Raw genomic sequence first — 17,042 nt, 5'->3', positions numbered from 1 at the left:
TCTCTACATGTAGATTTATGATGAAACTAATCTCTACATCCTCTTCACTCTGGGCCATCCAAACGTGACGTCCAGACAAAGAAAGTGCACCCATGAAGCTCAACCTCACCGTTCTCATTGAATGTGGCATCGCCCTCCTTGATGATCTTGTCAAACTTCTCTCTAAACAGTCGACGCTCCTCCCCTTGCCGAAGCTTGTTCCAGCTAAGTGTATCGAATCTATTCCACAAAGCATCAGGGGTCAACCAAATCGACCATGCGATTTTTTCGGTCTCGATGGGCGTGGAAAAGAATGGCTTCTCTGCCTCGGCTTGACGTTCGAAGACTTTCGTCCACAGCAAGTGTCGGAACCGAGGCTCGTTGTCCGCCTTTTCGTTGAAGTTGAGCTCGCTGAGCTCCTGCTCCCACTTTGTAGAGGCTGGCCAGCTCTCGGGGCGATTATCTTGGGTCTGTTATCAGTCACTCCGGAAGCGGCGAAAGGCAACTGAGATGTAATTACATTCTTCGGCATTCCAGATCAACCCCAGTTTGGCCCCAGGTTTGAGCACCCGATGTATCTCCTTAAGGGACTCCTCTCTGGCAAACCTTGGACCTGGTTAGGGCCTCTTGTTAGTCCTTTGAGGAGCGACTCACCAGTGAAATGCCTTCAAATGTCAGTCTGATTTCTAGCTGACTAGTGCTCTCTCCAGACAAGGCATCTAGCTTACCTGAGCCACAATGCAGCCGTCTGCCCATCCGTCTCCCACGTCCTTCATTTCAGCTGCCGTACCTGCCCGAACGTCCACTCTGGAGAGTTTCTTGGCAACAAGAGTGTTTCTCATCGAGTCCAGCGGCTCTACGGCAATAATTTTGTACCCTTCCGGCCTGGCAGACAGAAGCTCAGTGAACTTGCCAGTGCCAGCTGCCAGGTCTAGGATATGGTGTCCAGATTGACCCTCGAGACCGAGACGCCCCAGAAGACTGGCGACAGCAGCAGGGGGGTAAGAGGGCCGGTGTGCGTCATAAGACTGAGCGTCATCAAAGCCTTTCGTTGCAATATCATGAATAGTCTGAGATGCCATTTTTGGTGTTACTCTTGAACAGCTCGAAGTGTCTGGACAATGTGTCGTTGGTATTCAAGTATCTTCAATGAGACAAGAAGCTAATTCTAAGGGAGTAAAGGAATCAATAGGTGCCGGAGATATTTTGGAAGCCTTTTATACAATTACCCAATGATCTTCCCCGCGCTTTTAGATCTTGGGGCACTGGTTCTCCAGAGTTCAATGATGTGATGGCACTAGATCTGGCTACCGATGTCGTTCCAAGACCCTAGATCCCGCGGGAACGAGCCGACGGATTTACGGCGGAGCCCCGACAGATTTAATGCAACTGGATAGCACCTCAATGACAATCAAAGCAATTGGGCACTTACAAGAATTCGTGATGATTTGCTAACTGCTTGACGATTCCGATATTAATCGCCTTTTCTCTGATCTGAGGACCCTGGGGTGCCCGCTTGGCATTGCCATGCTTCCCGTCGATGGCTTTCTCACGTGTGGCAAGGCATTCAGCTGCTCTATACTGAAGATGGTGTCTGATACCGAGTGTCCTTTCCCCTTCTCGAAAGCTTCTGTCTGGCTTACGGTAGATCCCGGTGGTGTTTGTTCTGGCGTAATGAAGTCATCGTTGCAACTGCTAGGTGATCTAGAACCGGTGCGGTTGCAGTTTATCTGTGAATTGCGTCGGACAATCGAGTCAATTTGAGTTTTCGTCATTGAACTAGCTGAGCTGACATGTTCTTGTTGGCACTGGATGACCTCTATTGAAGCAATGCCATCTTGCTGAGATGTCTTTGTCTTTGTAGATGTTGGGTAACTTGGCGAAGTTTCGGAGTCGAGTGTGTCTGATAGACATTCTGATGAGCCCATGTCTATCATTTTCCCCTTTCCTTTGGATATTCTAATGCGGCGACCAACTTGAGTTGCTACTGGTGTGAGCTGGCATGGCCCAGGCGAATTGGGCCTTGAGATCCAGATACCCTCCACCTCGACGCCGCTCAGGATAGCACGAACACCGAAAGGAATCTCGGGAGGTCGCATGTTTTCGATACCGCAACGCGACATGAGGGAGATTCGTGCGCGCTTCTCCTCGTCGATAATCTCAAGACGGCGTATGGCTCGGTTAGACCACCATAGTTTCACAAGTCCCATGGCGAAAACAAGAACGATGCAGCACCCAAGAACCTACGACTTACAGTTAGTCTTTGAAACGATACTTTGCAGGTGTCCCTGAAGAAGACTATGAAGTCAAATTATCCATGGATAGGTAGATGTACGTACGAAAGTCATCTCTTGCCAGAGATCCCAGTCGACAAAGAAGGCAGTCATGATGAGACTTGATACTATGAAGACTAACAGAGCTCCAAGGACAGAGAGTGCAGAATATGCATCAACTTTACAAAAACATTCGGGCGATTTGGATGTTTGAAAGGCTCCAAAATTGTAACATGGCAATCCAGGTTCCAAAAATGAGAGTGAATGGGGTGATGCGTGGTAACGGATTCGGGCGAGGAAGCAACAAGAAAGACAAGCTCTAAACGAGCCTCGTGAGTGCCATGGCCAGACTAGCACGTGCCATTGTTGATCGAGACTGTTTGGAGTGCAAGTGCGATGAATCGTTTGGAAGTTACCAAGATTCACTGACAACCGTAGGCAGGTGCGGATACGCAGTGGCCAGTGTCACTCGGAGAATGAACCAGCAGCTCCCGTCTGTGCCGTTCGGTAAACACCTTAACTGGTACTAGGTAACTAAACGAAATGGAACAGAATATGCGTGTTGAAAAGGACTTTTCCTGAGGTCTAGAGAACATGCCCTACTCAAGGAAGACACCAATCAATACCAGGTGGGCTAGCGAGCCTGCATGAGGCGTCGAAGCCTTTCTTGAATACACATGGTCAGGCCGAGTTGGACAGATTACCTAGATAGGAGAGAATAAATGTGTAACCGATTGCAAGATATCAAGGCCGTTTGTGCATGTTGTTTGGTCTCCATGGGATGGTGAGCCAAGGATATAGGATCAGGTGTTCAATCAGAAGGAAATCCGCAATAGACAAACTACTAAAACACTCCATTAACCGTCGTCTGTATGCTGGTAAGCGTCACCCTAGTCTGGTCTGGTCTTCAGAACATTGAAACATGTTTCGGGTAGCAACAGATTCCAGCCAAATTGACATAAGTTACCGTGTTACACGGGAAAACATGAGGGGAGAGGCATGCCTTCTGAAGCAGCATAAGGTAAGGTAGGTACTTTGAGGTTAGTTTATCATCATGTTCAAACTTGATCCCATAAATGACTTCGTGAGTGCTCAGTCGAGTCTTTAGGAGGCACTTCGTGATAAATAAATAAGTACCTAGGTAAACCCCAGGAAGCAAGAAAGTCTAGGACTTGGAAGAGAATTCCAAAAACAAACCCACCAAAGAGTCATACAAGTCTAGGCTAACTTGGCTAAATATTTCTGTCTCTTAGGAATAAGCGCCTAAACTTTCTGGCCTCTCCTGAGGTACCTAGGTAGGTATGCATGTTGGGTGTTGACTGCAATGACATAAGCAAGCTATATGGTGTTGTCTCGCCTGAGTCATGGGAACAATTTTTACATTAGAATCTAACCCGTCTCTTCGAAAAGAATGCCATAACAGTAAAGCTGAGAAAAAGTCTAAAGATGTTAGTCTGCCCAATTACAATTGAACCATGTCACTATCGGCGTCGGGTGCAATGAAAGCCCGGGACTTGAAATCGGCCGGGTGTTAGTGGGTCACTGGCAACACCGATTGAAGGCCGGATCGGCGTTTCGGGTCCTCTCAAGGGAGAAGGCATGTTCTGAGGATCGATCCACCTTCGGATATCCCGGACATTGGCTCTGGACCACTTTACCACTGTTGCAATCAGAGAGTATCACCACCAAAAAGTGTTGTCTGCACGTATGGGGAGACGGCCAATTAAAGAGATAGTCAAAATCAGTCCTGACATCAAGACATGACGTTAGCGACCACCAACTTGGAGTCAATGAGCCCTTGAACAGAGTCTTGGCGGGATTGGACCTGAATCAGGGAACCTTGACCAAGTCGTCATAGGGACCAGACCATCAAACCTCCAACATCTAACTTTCACCATCCCAAACAGGATCAGGCACGTTATCTTGGAACAGAAACGGAACGGGGTGCCGCAACGTTGCCAAATTCGGGACAGATGCCGCGCCGGGTTAACTGCAGACATGATTGTCATCTCTTCTGGGAGTCTGCCTTGGTTGGTGAGGTGTCGATCAGGATACCGTCCGTCTGCTGCAGGCCTTGATTCAGGTGATCTACTTACTGTATCGTGCCGCCAGCATCGCTATCTGAACACAGTGTGTCGTATTGGAGATTATCAGCGGCCCGGATCTTGCTTGTTGCGATTCCTGGTGTGTGAGCTGTTGTTGTGCCATGCCAATAGGATCGTTGTTGGACGATGGAGCCGATGACGGTAAGCGTTTAACCCTTCCAGTCTTGGCAATTGTTGGTGTCAATCAAGTCCCTGAACTCCGGGGGGAGGGCCAACCTGGGACCTGGCCCTAGTGCTGTGCTGATCTGCTGGCGATGCTCGGCTGACATGCAGTTTGTAAGATGGCTGTGCTGTGTACCTACAATACGCTGCAATGCCCAGCCAAGCAGAGCAGCATCCGGTGCGATTCTCAAATGGCAAGCAATGCTTATTAGCCCTTTAGTGCAAATAGTTGATGCTTGTTTTTTTTGCCAGTCGGCAGAAAATTATGTTTCGAAAATGATGAGTGATGGATAGATAGTAAAGCCCAAACAAATTGTAAAGAAGATGCCGAGGCCCTTCTCAACCATCTCAGACTCAACATCGCCCTTATACATTGTGGACTCTCACTTCGGTCCCTAACTAATCTCATGTTTCACACCCTCTTCGAAAGCGAGGATTTGACCCGACTCGGTGGTGCCACGCGCACACGTATTCGTTTATCCACACATACATATGTACATACATACAATCACAATTCTCACTCTACTAATCGCCAAGTCTCACACACACCTCACCCACTTACAGAGTTCTTAGCATCGATCCACAGGCTGTTTCTATGTTTCAATTTTTCCTATTCGTCCTCTAACTGGGCAAAGCACGAGTCCCAATTCCCATTCCCCCTTCCCATTTCCAATACCTAGACTACCTACCTACCTACCTTGTATCCATTCCCATCTTGGGGTTCCGCCTTCCCCGTCGTCGTCCCCGGCTCTAAAAGTCAATTAACTTAAACATCGGCTGCCCCCAAAACCCGTCCTCCGTTTCGCCTTCCCTTCTTCCTTCCTTCCTTCCTCCTCCCTCTCTTCGATGTCATATTTCCCTTCCTTCCATCTCGTTTTTGTCCTGTGCCTGTAATACCTCGTGGTACATATCACACCTTTCCAGACTTCAATCGGCTGCTTGTCTCAACAACACCATCTTCTGATATACCAACAATCAAATATTCCATCAACAGCTTCCACCGCTTGTCTTTCGCAATGCCTATCCGCAACCCTTTTGCTCGTCGCCCTGGCAGTGTTATCATTCAAGATGAGAACCAACGTCCTGATTCTACCCCTGGCTTCGAGAAAGTCGATACTGTCGGCTCCAAGTCCACCCCCGTTTTAAGCATTCGAAGTCAAGGTCGCGACAATGGCGAATACAAGATGAGCGGTATGTCAACCGACCCTAGTCGCCTCTCGTCTCTCATGGCCTCCCCCTCAACCTCCGCAGTGGGGGGCAAGTAATGAAGAGGCGCATTTGGCATCTTGTCACAAGACCAGAGGAACTTGGGCTAATGTGTCTTTGCGCAACAGTTGTCAACGACAGTGGCGTTTATCTTCCTGTAAGTCGTTTTTAGCCCAACGTGCAAAAGGTCAAGATTTGAAGCTAACGGTTGCAAAGCCATCACCTACTGAGGAAAAGGGCCAGTGGCCTCGAAAGTATCTCTCGACCCGCAACTCGACAGATACTCGAAGCAGTTCCGGCGACATTGAACATTTCTCTATTTCCCGCGAGTCCTTTGATTCCTACCGCCGATCTTTCGTATGTATCTTCTATAATCTGCTATCCGTTAAATCAGATATCCTTCGCATTTGCTTAGCGCACGACTAACATGAGCAACAGGACATTTCTGCACGATCGCCAATGCCCAACAGCGATTTCCCAACACGCCAGAGCCTTGACTCAGCACGTCTTCCCCGACTACCTAGATCTGCGGTCGAGCGATCATTCGAGCAGCCACCAACCGCCGAGGAGCGCTTTGAAGACGTAGGACTGGACGACCATAAGCAGCAGCAGCAGCAGCCGCCGGTTCCCCAGGCACAGCCTCAGAAGCGGGGGTTTTTCTCGAAATTCTCCGACAAGGACAGCCCGAGCAACCCTACTGTATCCCGTTTCCTCATGCATGGTCGCAAAAGAGCCCAGAGCGGCCAAGGTTCGGAGCTCACTCCCATGGACAACGCATCCCCCAAGGTGACTGTCTCAACCGATGGCCAAGAAATGCAATGAGATGCACGACCAAAATTTTGTTCTTCTACATTGTATTAGAGATACCTGGAGTTTTCATTTATATTCTCGGCGTTTTCGGTTGACTAGGTCGGGATAATGCTAGAATTGCATTCGCTATGAGACCTGGGTACACCTTGATGGAGAATCAAGGATTGGATGAGTGCGTTGTGCAAAGAGCACTGTGGGCTGACCGTGGAGTTGTAATGCCCAGACGGACGAGCAATATTTGCTATGGGGTCATGCCCCTTGAAATGGACCGAATATGAGCTACGTAATGATAATGAGAAGAGATATATGTTTCAGTGTACTATGTACCTGCATAATGGCTTCGAGTAGTTGCTGGACATCAGGGTGAGACGTTACAATCATAAGCTATAAACTCTCGGCCTCGGTTACACAAGTATAAACTGAGTGGATGTCTGAGTTCAACGAGAAACCCATTTAGTGTTAGATTGTCAAAGTTGATGCAATATTGATTGGATAATTATGGTTGAGCTTATATTCAGCATAGCAGGATCTTGCCATAGGGCGTGGTAATATAGCCGATGACGGAGGCAGTCCAGTAAAAGAAACCGCAGATATTGTTCCAACAGCTGCATCCACTTGTTATTGCGTGCTTGTCATTGCTAGATTCCTTAGAGGCCCCGCTCTATCACTCGGAGGGCGCCAGGCATGAGTAGATATAGAAGCAGACGAGGCCGAATTAACTTCGCAATCCGTTCTCTGCGAGTCAACAGCATTGGGGACGTGCCAATTGGGCTAATAACACTCCAGTCTTTATTAGTATCAAGATTTGCCCCTCACCTAGACTACTACTATATCAATCAACTTTACAAATTTCTATCAAATTCTCAAAACAACTGAAAAGACAAAGACGGAGATCATGGCCTCTGACGAAGTTCCTACCAACCTCAAGGACGTCTCGGCGGTACCGGACGGTGCAGCCGGGGCCAGGACCGGACTTGATAGCTCCCTCGCCGGGCTGTCACTGGCATCCCGTGCAGTTCATGCCGACGAGGGCATCCAGTCACACAGAGCCGTTGCGCCGGCTATGCATGTCAGCACGACTTTCAGGTACAGCAATGACCCTGATGCACTGAAGGCCTGGGATAATACCGATGTAAGTGTGCATGCTTCCTTGTCTTGATTTGCTGCAGGTGTCTCCAGAAGAGACTACTACCAGATGGTCGGGAATCTTATGACTGGAGTCGACCCAAGGCCATCATGAAGCCCACTGACAGCTTTCTGACTTCTCCCATGACGAAATTTTGCTAAACTTGTGTAGCCCAATAACCCTCTGGACTCTCATGTCTACTCTCGGGCAACTGGCCCCAACACCACTCGTCTCGAGGCAATTCTCACATCCGTCATTGGCGCTCCGACAATTACTTACTCTTCTGGTCTGTCTGCTTTCCACGCCATGTTGGTCCATCTGAACCCTAAGCGCATTGCAATTGGAGATGGCTACCACGGCTGCCACGGAGTGATCAGCATTATCTCTCGTCTGACAGGTCTCAAGCAACTACCTTTGGACTGTGCTGTTGAGGACCTCGAGCCCGGCGATGTCATCCATGTCGAGACGCCCCTTAACCCTACTGGCGAGGCACGCGATCTTGCAGCATATGCAGAAAAGGCCAAGAAAGCCGGGGCTTACCTGACTGTTGATGCGACATTTGCACCACCTCCGCTGCAGGATCCTTTCCAGTATGACGTTGATGTTGTCATGCATAGCGGTACAAAATACTTTGGTGGTCACTCCGATATGCTCTGCGGTACGCTGTCTGTCAACCGCAAGCACAAGGACTGGGAACGTAGTCTCCTCAACGACCGCCTTCTTCTTGGTTCTGTTATGGGTAGCTTGGAGGGGTGGCTGGGTATCCGCTCCCTTCGAACTCTCGAGCTCCGCGTCCAGCGCCAGAGTGCTACAGCTACTGCACTTGTTGCCTGGTTGGCTGAGCAGCAGCGTGATCCTTCATCTGCGATCGGCGCCCTCGTTGAGCGTGTCCAGCACGCCAGTCTCCAGCCCGAAGCATCAATCGAGGGTAGTTGGTTACAGAAGCAGATGCCCAATGGCTATGGCCCTGTTTTCTCGGTGTATCTTCGCGATGGAGATGTCGCTAAGCGACTACCATCCAAGTTGGAGTTGTTCCACCATGCCACTAGCTTGGGTGGTGTTGAGAGTTTGATTGAGTGGCGTGCGATGACAGATCCTAAGGTTGATAAGAGGCTTTTACGGGTGAGCATCGGTGTTGAAGGTCCTGAAGATCTCAAGAACGATTTGCTCCAAGGCCTGGAGGCTTTGAGAAAAGAAGAGGAGAAGTGAGGTCAGTAAATGAAGGAGATAGAGAACTAGAACAGACAGTCATTTTTTGGATAGAGGGAAGGAAAAAACAGAAAGCTTTTGTTTATAGAGAAAATGAAAAATGCATAATGGAAATCAATATCCTCTACAATGGCTTGCATTGTTTGAATGGCTCGTCCATGAGACAGAGAATGTCGTGATATATCAGATATACACAGACCAGAAAGAAAAAGAAAGAGAGGGAATTTGTATGAAAAGATCACAACACTGGTCTAACACAATCAAACGAATGTGACTGTCCGATCTAAGAATAAATGCCATACAAAATAGGGGAAACATGTAAACCCAACGTAACCCATGTGTGTATGTAAGTCAGGCTGTTATAAAGAGAGAAATCTAGAAAGAAGAGCAGATAAGAGGAGAGGAAAACAAGAAATGAGAACGAGAGAAGCCGAGTTGCAATGAAGAGTACTATGCTCTTCTAGATGCCTTTTCGCCAGATGTTGTGGCTGAGCGCTTGGGATGCTTGCTTAGCATTGAAGTTGAAGTGGTGTCGAATCTTGGGTGTTGATGTGGCCAAGCTCATTCTTGAGGAGGTAACCAGAGGCCAAACCAATTGCTGAGTGGTTTGTACTTGACTTCCCGGCTATAGAGATATAAGTCAGTGGTGTTTACATGTTATTAGGGAGTTATAGACGTACCGTGAACGATCATTGTCGGCGAATGAGCCAACTCCTCGAAGATCTTGCTCGGCTGACCTGGGCTCCATGTGTCGATAGTCCACGGATCTGTTGTCAAGGCGGTAAGATGTAGAGCCTCGAGAAGAAGCTGGAGGGGCATTGGGATAGTGGCTATCATGCGGTCGGTGGGGGATAGAAGTCCTCAAAGGCGGTGCAAGAAAGTCATTGGCGACAGCATGTGTCTGATATGGAGGTGCTTCCTGAGTTCGAGAGGGAAATGTGGGAGAGTCACTAAAGGCCGGAGATGTCGTGGGAGTTGTGAGATCAGAAACAGTATCGACTAAGTTGGAGGGGTCGTGGCTGTACTGTTGGCCGAGCCATTGGTTAACCATGGTCTGGCGTCTGTCGTAGGCCTGGGGACTTGGACGCCTCCAGGCCTGGGACTGGTCTCTTGGTGATGTGTTGGCTGATGTTGTTCTCTGGTAGTTGGAATCCCAGCTGCCTCTGACGGCCTCGTCACTCCAGTTCCTGGAGCTGTCTGTGTTGTAGGTTTGGCCGTAGTTGCGCTGTTGGTGTTGGTGGTGGTGATGGTGGTGGTCTTGTCGACGACTCATGGTTGCTGAGAGTGAGGTCGTTGGTGATTGGTCAATTGCGTGTAAGTTGTTTGAGTGGAGAGTTTGTAATGGCGATGGTCAAATAGAACTGGGTGCCTATGGACTGAATTGTCTGTGAATGAAGTGAATATGCAGATTAACCTGAGCCTGAATGCATCTTTTTTAAACATGATGTATTGAAATATCCCTTGACATATGTCACTTCCTATTGTTTGGTTGCCTCTAATTCCTCAAGCATGCTTCTTCAACTAAGTTGCGGTCGTGGCTGAAGCTTCCCTATTCGCGGGGACGCCGGGAGGCCGCAGCTTTCGACCAATGAGAAACGCCCGCTCCTCGGAACCCCAGCGATAGTTGATCGTGGCCGTGCAGGGGGACTCTCCCCAAGGGCCTGGGACCCCCTGGAGTGGTCAGCAAGCTTACTGGATGCAGGCTAGAGTCAGAACGTTATGCAGGGAATTGGAAACAAAAGACGTCAGTCTTCGCAGGCCGCCGAAGTTGCTAGCCTTGTTCCCGTATCAAAATTAGATGGCTTTCCTAGGATGGGTAGAGGCTCATCCAACCGAACCCAATGACAGGGACGAATTGGCTATGGAAAGTGAACTCACCAACGTCACGCGATTTAGTCCCGATCTACAGTTGTCTTGTCAAGACTTTTGAGGGAGCCTGTCGATGCATCATGAGGTTTTTCGCAATGCAAGTAGAGTACCTGGATTGCTATGGGACAGGTTTGAATCTGAAAACATTTCAGAGACTGAACAGTTGACATGGAACACAGAGCATAGCTAGGTATATTAGTATCACAATTGTCTCAGATACAAATGCCCAGGAGTCATTCACACCTTCAGCCATCACAAAGTCTCTCACAGCTAGTATCATGACTCCCGTCTCGGAGGCCACCAAAATCAGGGCATCATGAGAACCCCAACACCAGCAAGACTTGACATCGTCACTGATACTCAGTACTCTCGGCAAGGGCGCCTCCCGATCGGCTACAGGTGAACCGGACAGCTAATTCAGCCATCCCGTGTACCAATGCAGCCACATGCTGCATCATTAAACCTCCGAAACAATCGCTTAGAGGGCCTGGGAGCTGTCTCAAGCGCGATAGGGCTGAGCAACGAACCAGAGTCGCGCTTGAATGCTCAAATTAGGATGAGAAACAAGTTTTAGGCGCTTGAGAACCTTCGCCAATCTTGGGAGCTGGTTGCTGGTTGCTGGGAGCGTAACTGATGTGCTTGGCTTGCTGCGCTTTCAGAAACGATCAACTGTGCCACTGGGCTGTGTAGGTGTCAGCCCTGTGCACGTCCCCCCGATGATGGTTCTCTGTGCCGCGTCAAGCGCAGGGGTTTGGCGCTAGGCTCGTCTTTCATTGGTCGAAACAGACGCTGCAGAAGCGCGAGCGGGAGCGTAAATGGCCAGCCCAGGGTACCTAGGTAGAGGGGTCCCGTCTTGCATGAGGCGCCATGACCATGATGCTCATCCCCTTTTCGCTGCCTCCCGGTCTCTTTGCATCTAACCTCTACAGCAACAAAAACACCACCACACAACCATCACCAACCTCCTCTCATCCTCCCTCCCTCCCTCTTGAGAAGAGGGAGCATGTGCAGGCTGCAGAGTCTCGTTTCTGGGACTTGCGGCCGCAGTTGACCATCTAGTCAATGCTCCAATGGCCAGATTCTCCCTTTTCCGCCTGCCCACCAAGCTACGGCGAAGGGTCAGGCGTAATCGTATGGCTACCATTATAGCCCTCTTCGTCCTCGTAGGCCTCCTGATCTTCCCCTTCTACTCAGCCTATTGCGTCTACAAACCTCCGAGATACCTCATCAATTGGCTGCGGAGGAAGTACCCCGACGTCCTGTTCGAGGAGCCCACCGACCAAAAGATCATCGCCCTATCTATCGACGATGCGCCGTCCGCCCACACCGACGATATCATGCAGGTCCTGGAGGAGAATGAGGCCCACGCTACGTTTTTTGTCATAGGATCCCAGGTTGAGGGTCGCAAGGATAAGCTCGTCAAATTGGTTGCAAAGGGGCATGAGCTGGGAAACCATGCTATGCATGATGAGCCCTCCAAGTCACTCAGTAACGAAAAGCTGCTGGAGGAAGTCCACCTCGTCAAGGACATGCTGACCGAGGCATACGCCGCCAACGGTCAGATCCTACCCAACAATTACTTCCGTCCAGGGTCTGGAATATTCAACAGGCGGATGCGGGATGTGTTGGGAAACAAGGGTTTTCGCATCACCTTGGGCAGTGTGTATCCCCACGACCCCCAAATACCGTACCCCGATACCAACGCGAAGCATATTCTGAGCATGGCTCACCCGGGAGCCATCATTATCTGCCACGACAGGAGATCGTGGACTGTGCCCATGTTGCGCACTGTTCTTCCCGAACTCAAACGGCAGGGGTATCGGATTGTTACCATCACAGACCTTGTGAAGGCGGTGTCGTCCCAAAACCAAGGGCAACAGCACCTTTGAACCCTTGTGGGCGTTTCTTTTACCTATGCATGCATTGGAGCGAGGATCATTAGAAAGTTAGGATATGATCCAGGGTATAGATTGGTATTTATCGGGAAACTTTAAAGTGTAATTTTTAATGACCCGTCTTCTTCTATGAGTTTTTGTATGTTGTATCTCGGCGATGTTAATCTGTGACAAGTCAGTTTTGTTGTTGACGGAGAGAGAAAGTCTTCGTACGTGAATCTAAGTGTGCCTGTGACGATGGAACGGCATCCACCAACGTATCTCTTCACGATGGGGTGTGTCTGTTCTTGAAACTCAGTCTTATGAAGCAACATATTCGCTGCATCGTCAAAGTTGTTGACTGCCATTTTCATCCTCTCTTCTAGCTTAGCAACTACAACATCCAAGCTCATGCCAGGCTCCATGATGGCTGCAACGGCATTGATGACACAATCAGTCCGCAACTCCTTCTTCAGCGACAGCATGTCATTCATCAAGCTCTGTAGAATGCTCACTTGCGTCCATAAATGAACGACCTCTGGAGCTGACGATAACGCTCCTGGAAGCCTCTCGTCCGTTGCATATGGTACAAGACTGCAGAGCATTCTTCCACCGACAGTGCCGATCCTCATCTTCATGTACGGCTCGTAGTCAGGTATGCGACTGGCCAGGCGGAGCCTCTGTTCAGCCGCGCAGCTGTTGATGAAGAATTGGATCTCATCATATAAGAGGCGCCGTTGATCCCTCGGCGCCGTCTGACAGAATCGCCCACCGAACTCTCGAAACACGCCGCTGATGGGATCGTCATCCGCCGCTTCACTCGTACTCATTTCGTCAACGGCCAATGCCTCACGCACCATGCGCATAGTCTGCTCCCTCCAACGCTCTGCCCGCATAAAGTCACCCGCCAGATCGCTCTCGTTAGCATCAACAGCATCATCCCAGCAAACGAGCCACGTCGTATAGAGAGTCAAAGCCTCGATCTGCCGCCTACGAGCTTGGGGATATAGTGAACAAGCCAGAGAAGCAATGTCATCTTTTTTTCGACGGGCGATCAACGGATATGCTGTAGCCATGCGCTCAACCGCTCGATTGACGATTGGCGTAACGTGCTCATGGTGGCGGTTGAGTTGACCTCGAGGATTGGGCCAGCCACAGAAGAAATTATGAAGATTGGAAATTTGTAGTGTTTGGCCGCGAAGGGCATCTACTATTGCGGCTTGGTTTAGACGTGAGGATTTCATGAGCAAGACATTGATCAATATCAGCAGCGAAATATTTCGGATTTGAAAGATCTATAAACCTCGGGCTGCCTAGAGAAGTGGTCTAGGTTAAGCCAAAATCATCAACTACCTACCTTAGGTATTTATTCGCTGAACCATCATGTACAGCCTCGACAATTAGCAATTCTGCCCCTACCATGGCAGCCGAAGCCACCAGCCTTGGTCGGGAATAAGATGGAATCTGGTAGTTTATTATTTATCTCTCACACCCTCAGCAAAGAAAGTTCAAAAGCCAGACGCGTCACATGGGAAAAACCCAGACGCCACAACGGGAGAAGCTGTCCAAAACTCAAAACCTCGACGAGCACACATAAAACAAAGAAAGAGAGAGAATAAAAAAGGGCAAAGACAGACAAGTCAATATCAAAGGCTACTTCAACTTATTGCCCAAAGTTGGATACCCTCAGGCAGTCTTTCATATTAAGCCCCTACTCTAATAATACCCAATTGTTGTTTGAGTTAGAGTAAGGCGTGTTTCCGATTCTGCAGCGGCCCTTGTACAATTGCCGGGGTTCAAGGGAGACAGTCCGACTACCTCACAGTCTAAAAGTCAAAAAAGCAACGAGCACCGCATGAAAATGCTCGTTCCTAATTGATGACAAGTTTCACAATGTCTCATTCTGCTGCACACGTATTTTATCCTGTTTTATTTTAACCTTCAGACTGTCCGTTGCAACGACTGAAGATCAGCAGTTTCAGCTTAACTCAAAATCAGTAGCATCAAGATCATCGCTCTAGAAACGGAAATCGGAGTGTGAAAAGGAAAAATTGCCGTTTATGGCGAGTGTGTAGGTAGGTAGCATGACCAGGTATCCATCTAGATACAACATCATGAAACAAATCATCCAGCAAAAGAAAACAGGCCATCCCATACATAGATCCATCCGTCCATTCATCCATCCATCCATCCATCCAGTCCTTATACCACCCTGGCCTTATCAAACGCCCCATTGAAACCTATGTCCGGTCAAACACTCTTGAGCATCTGAGCATCAGACACGGTCCTTTCATTCAAAGTAACTCAAACCAAACCAAAAGAGACGTGTTCAAAGAGAAAAAATATCCAACGAGTGAATAGATGCCGCTCCGTGGAGCAACCAATAACTATGTACCTTTTTAGTCATGTCTGCCATTGTCCAACTGAGGACCCCCTTCTCATGGTCGTAAAATGTCTATCAATTATGTACTGCCGAATTAAGAAACCGGTGTGTCGGTGAAGAGTGCGCCTTTGGATCAAATCCACTGCGGTGTTGTAGGCTTGGCATGTGACACCTCAGGAAAGAAACTGAGGATGAGGCTCTGAACGTCGCTGAGATACTCCTCGGGAGAGAACTTGTTCAGACCTCTGGACTTCATGAATCGGTGGTCCTCCTCATCCTCCTTGGTCGTCGGCCTGGTGCTGTACTCCTCGGCGAGCTCGGTGACTTGTGCAAGCTCGTGACCAAATGGGTGAGAATCCTTGAGAACTCGCTGCTGGAAAGATGGCGGGGGAACTGGAGCGACCGCGGGGACTGCTGGAACAGGCATCGGGGGAGCCTTCTGGGCCTGGCTGGCAGAGACGTATGAAGCTGATGACGCCCTAGTAGAAGTTGACGAGGATCGTGAAAAGGTGAAGCTGGCCTTGGTCGACACTGAGTGCTCTGAGTCTCTGGACATCTGCGAGGTGGATCGTTGACGGGCGAGCGCTTCGTATGAGTTCTGCTTTGTGTGCGAAGGCGAACGCTTAGGAATTGCAGGAGCCTCGGAGATCTTTGACAGGACAGCTGGCTTGTCCGAGACACTGAAATAGGTTGACAGATGGTTGGGCTTAGGGCCTGGGCACTCTTCGACAGGAGATACATCCGGGCTCGTAGGTGGAGTTGACTCGGTAGTTGAAGGAGCCTCGGATTCTTCCCCAACGGAACGCAGAGACGACTTGCTGCGGAGAGCAGCATGCGGGATATCGGGAGCGTTGTAGGAGAGCATGTTGGTTGTGTGAACAAGTTGAAGCGGAGCAGAGATCTGATGTCGTAGAATAGGATGCTGTCTATCGCGGGCCGAGTTACTACGGTGCGGCACTTGAACTTGTTGCTCTCCCATCTCGGTCTGGCCGGCCATTTTGGCCTTTCTAGTTGTGAAAGCGCGTGAGAGTGACATGGTTGAAGGTTTGGAAATTTGAATATTCTGAGTTACGTCTTTTGTCGAACAGGTTTTTGGTTTTTGGTCGGGTTCTAAGTGAGTTTGTAGGGTGACGAGGAGTTGCTGCTAGTGAACAACGTCCTGTGATAGAAGGACTCGTAGAAGGGTTGTGCCACTAACTTGACACCAAATTTCTTTTTGAGGCAAGTTTTGCTTGGAACTATTGCTAGGCAAGCGAGCAAAGAGCGTTGGTGTGAGGTGATCTCGGTTGAGGTTGAATGCGTAGTGAGACAAGGAGTCCAGTCCTTTTGAGTTTATGAATAAGATGTCCGCGAGAGATCCGACTTCTGGAGCGGAAGATCAACGTCTGGCGTGATTCGATGTGAATGTGTCGGTTCTTCGAGAAAGACAGTGATTTACGCTGACCGGCTTTGCAGTGACAACGTGAGAATGTGGTGGTTGTAAGGGAACGTTCAACGTCGAAAATAGGTGTATCGGTCGGTATCCGTGAGGTTTGATTGATCGATCCTGCGACGAAGGGATACAAGAAAAGAGTGAGAGTGTAAATGAAGGAAGATAAAGAGGTTCTGGCAGAGGCAGAGAGATACAGAGCTACTAGTAAATCAATGCACACTGAGAAGCAAACACGATCGAGGGAGCGATGGATCGTGATACTTTGCGTTTTCGAGAAGAATTGAAGATACAGGCCTTTTCCGACGTATGCAATGCAAGTTTGTCGAAGGACAAAGACAAGGACAGAGACAGAGGCAAAGGAGAGAAAGTCAAGTGAGCAAGCACTTGAGAATAACTAGATGGAGAGAATCGAACTGGACGGCAGGCGTGGGGACGGGGGGATGAAACAAAAGATATGGGGGACCCGAGCCCTGCTAACAACTGCCTGATTGGAGAGCTGAAGCCGAACCTACGGGCAGTGGACACTCCATGTCACACTGGACAGTGAGGTACTCAGCGGAGGTGGGCACCGGCCTTTCACTGTAAGCTTAGCGCATACCTGGCCACCAAGCCCG

The 17,042-nt window shown here is 49.4% G+C and overlaps 8 protein-coding genes across 8 annotated transcripts; 3 read left to right on the top strand and 5 right to left on the bottom strand.

Annotated features, from left to right (window-relative positions):
• Nucleotides 1-44: 44 nt before the first annotated feature.
• On the bottom strand, nucleotides 45-1,061 carry FPRO_01168 (uncharacterized protein; the record flags this gene model as incomplete). The annotated part of the gene is made up of 4 exons (XM_031234460.1): nucleotides 45-442; nucleotides 500-585; nucleotides 634-644; nucleotides 708-1,061. The coding sequence occupies 4 exons, from the start codon at nucleotides 1,059-1,061 to the stop codon at nucleotides 45-47; spliced, it is 849 nt and encodes a 282-aa protein (XP_031075304.1).
• A 346-nt stretch (nucleotides 1,062-1,407) lies between these two features.
• On the bottom strand, nucleotides 1,408-2,366 carry FPRO_01169 (uncharacterized protein; the record flags this gene model as incomplete). Its single annotated transcript, XM_031234449.1, has 3 exons — nucleotides 1,408-1,560; nucleotides 1,623-2,222; nucleotides 2,319-2,366. 3 exons carry the CDS (start codon nucleotides 2,364-2,366, stop codon nucleotides 1,408-1,410), a joined length of 801 nt encoding a protein of 266 aa, XP_031075303.1.
• A 3,169-nt stretch (nucleotides 2,367-5,535) lies between these two features.
• Nucleotides 5,536-6,547, top strand: FPRO_01170 (uncharacterized protein; the record flags this gene model as incomplete). The annotated part of the gene is made up of 4 exons (XM_031234438.1): nucleotides 5,536-5,710; nucleotides 5,854-5,882; nucleotides 5,942-6,082; nucleotides 6,164-6,547. The coding sequence occupies 4 exons, from the start codon at nucleotides 5,536-5,538 to the stop codon at nucleotides 6,545-6,547; spliced, it is 729 nt and encodes a 242-aa protein (XP_031075302.1).
• An 883-nt stretch (nucleotides 6,548-7,430) lies between these two features.
• On the top strand, nucleotides 7,431-8,870 carry FPRO_01171 (related to cystathionine gamma-synthases; the record flags this gene model as incomplete). The annotated part of the gene is made up of 2 exons (XM_031234427.1): nucleotides 7,431-7,667; nucleotides 7,833-8,870. The coding sequence occupies 2 exons, from the start codon at nucleotides 7,431-7,433 to the stop codon at nucleotides 8,868-8,870; spliced, it is 1,275 nt and encodes a 424-aa protein (XP_031075301.1).
• A 561-nt stretch (nucleotides 8,871-9,431) lies between these two features.
• Nucleotides 9,432-10,143, bottom strand: FPRO_01172 (uncharacterized protein; the record flags this gene model as incomplete). The annotated part of the gene is made up of 2 exons (XM_031234416.1): nucleotides 9,432-9,495; nucleotides 9,551-10,143. The coding sequence occupies 2 exons, from the start codon at nucleotides 10,141-10,143 to the stop codon at nucleotides 9,432-9,434; spliced, it is 657 nt and encodes a 218-aa protein (XP_031075300.1).
• Nucleotides 10,144-11,809: 1,666 nt separating this feature from the next.
• FPRO_01173 (uncharacterized protein) lies at nucleotides 11,810-12,628 on the top strand (the record flags this gene model as incomplete). Its single annotated transcript, XM_031234405.1, has 1 exon — nucleotides 11,810-12,628. One exon carries the CDS (start codon nucleotides 11,810-11,812, stop codon nucleotides 12,626-12,628), a length of 819 nt encoding a protein of 272 aa, XP_031075299.1.
• Nucleotides 12,629-12,729: 101 nt separating this feature from the next.
• Nucleotides 12,730-13,857, bottom strand: FPRO_01174 (uncharacterized protein; the record flags this gene model as incomplete). The annotated part of the gene is made up of 2 exons (XM_031234394.1): nucleotides 12,730-12,799; nucleotides 12,848-13,857. 2 exons carry the CDS (start codon nucleotides 13,855-13,857, stop codon nucleotides 12,730-12,732), a joined length of 1,080 nt encoding a protein of 359 aa, XP_031075298.1.
• Nucleotides 13,858-15,129: 1,272 nt separating this feature from the next.
• Nucleotides 15,130-16,032, bottom strand: FPRO_01175 (uncharacterized protein; the record flags this gene model as incomplete). The annotated part of the gene is made up of 1 exon (XM_031234383.1): nucleotides 15,130-16,032. The coding sequence occupies one exon, from the start codon at nucleotides 16,030-16,032 to the stop codon at nucleotides 15,130-15,132; it is 903 nt and encodes a 300-aa protein (XP_031075297.1).
• Between the last annotated feature and the right edge of the window lie 1,010 nt (nucleotides 16,033-17,042).

This window comes from Fusarium proliferatum (genome assembly GCF_900067095.1).
Source record: "Fusarium proliferatum ET1 genome assembly, contig: FPRO_scaffold001, whole genome shotgun sequence".
Taxonomy (NCBI): domain Eukaryota; kingdom Fungi; phylum Ascomycota; class Sordariomycetes; order Hypocreales; family Nectriaceae; genus Fusarium; species Fusarium proliferatum.
The sequence above is the reverse complement of the archived record's forward strand: the minus strand, read 5'-3'. Positions and strand labels throughout refer to the sequence as shown.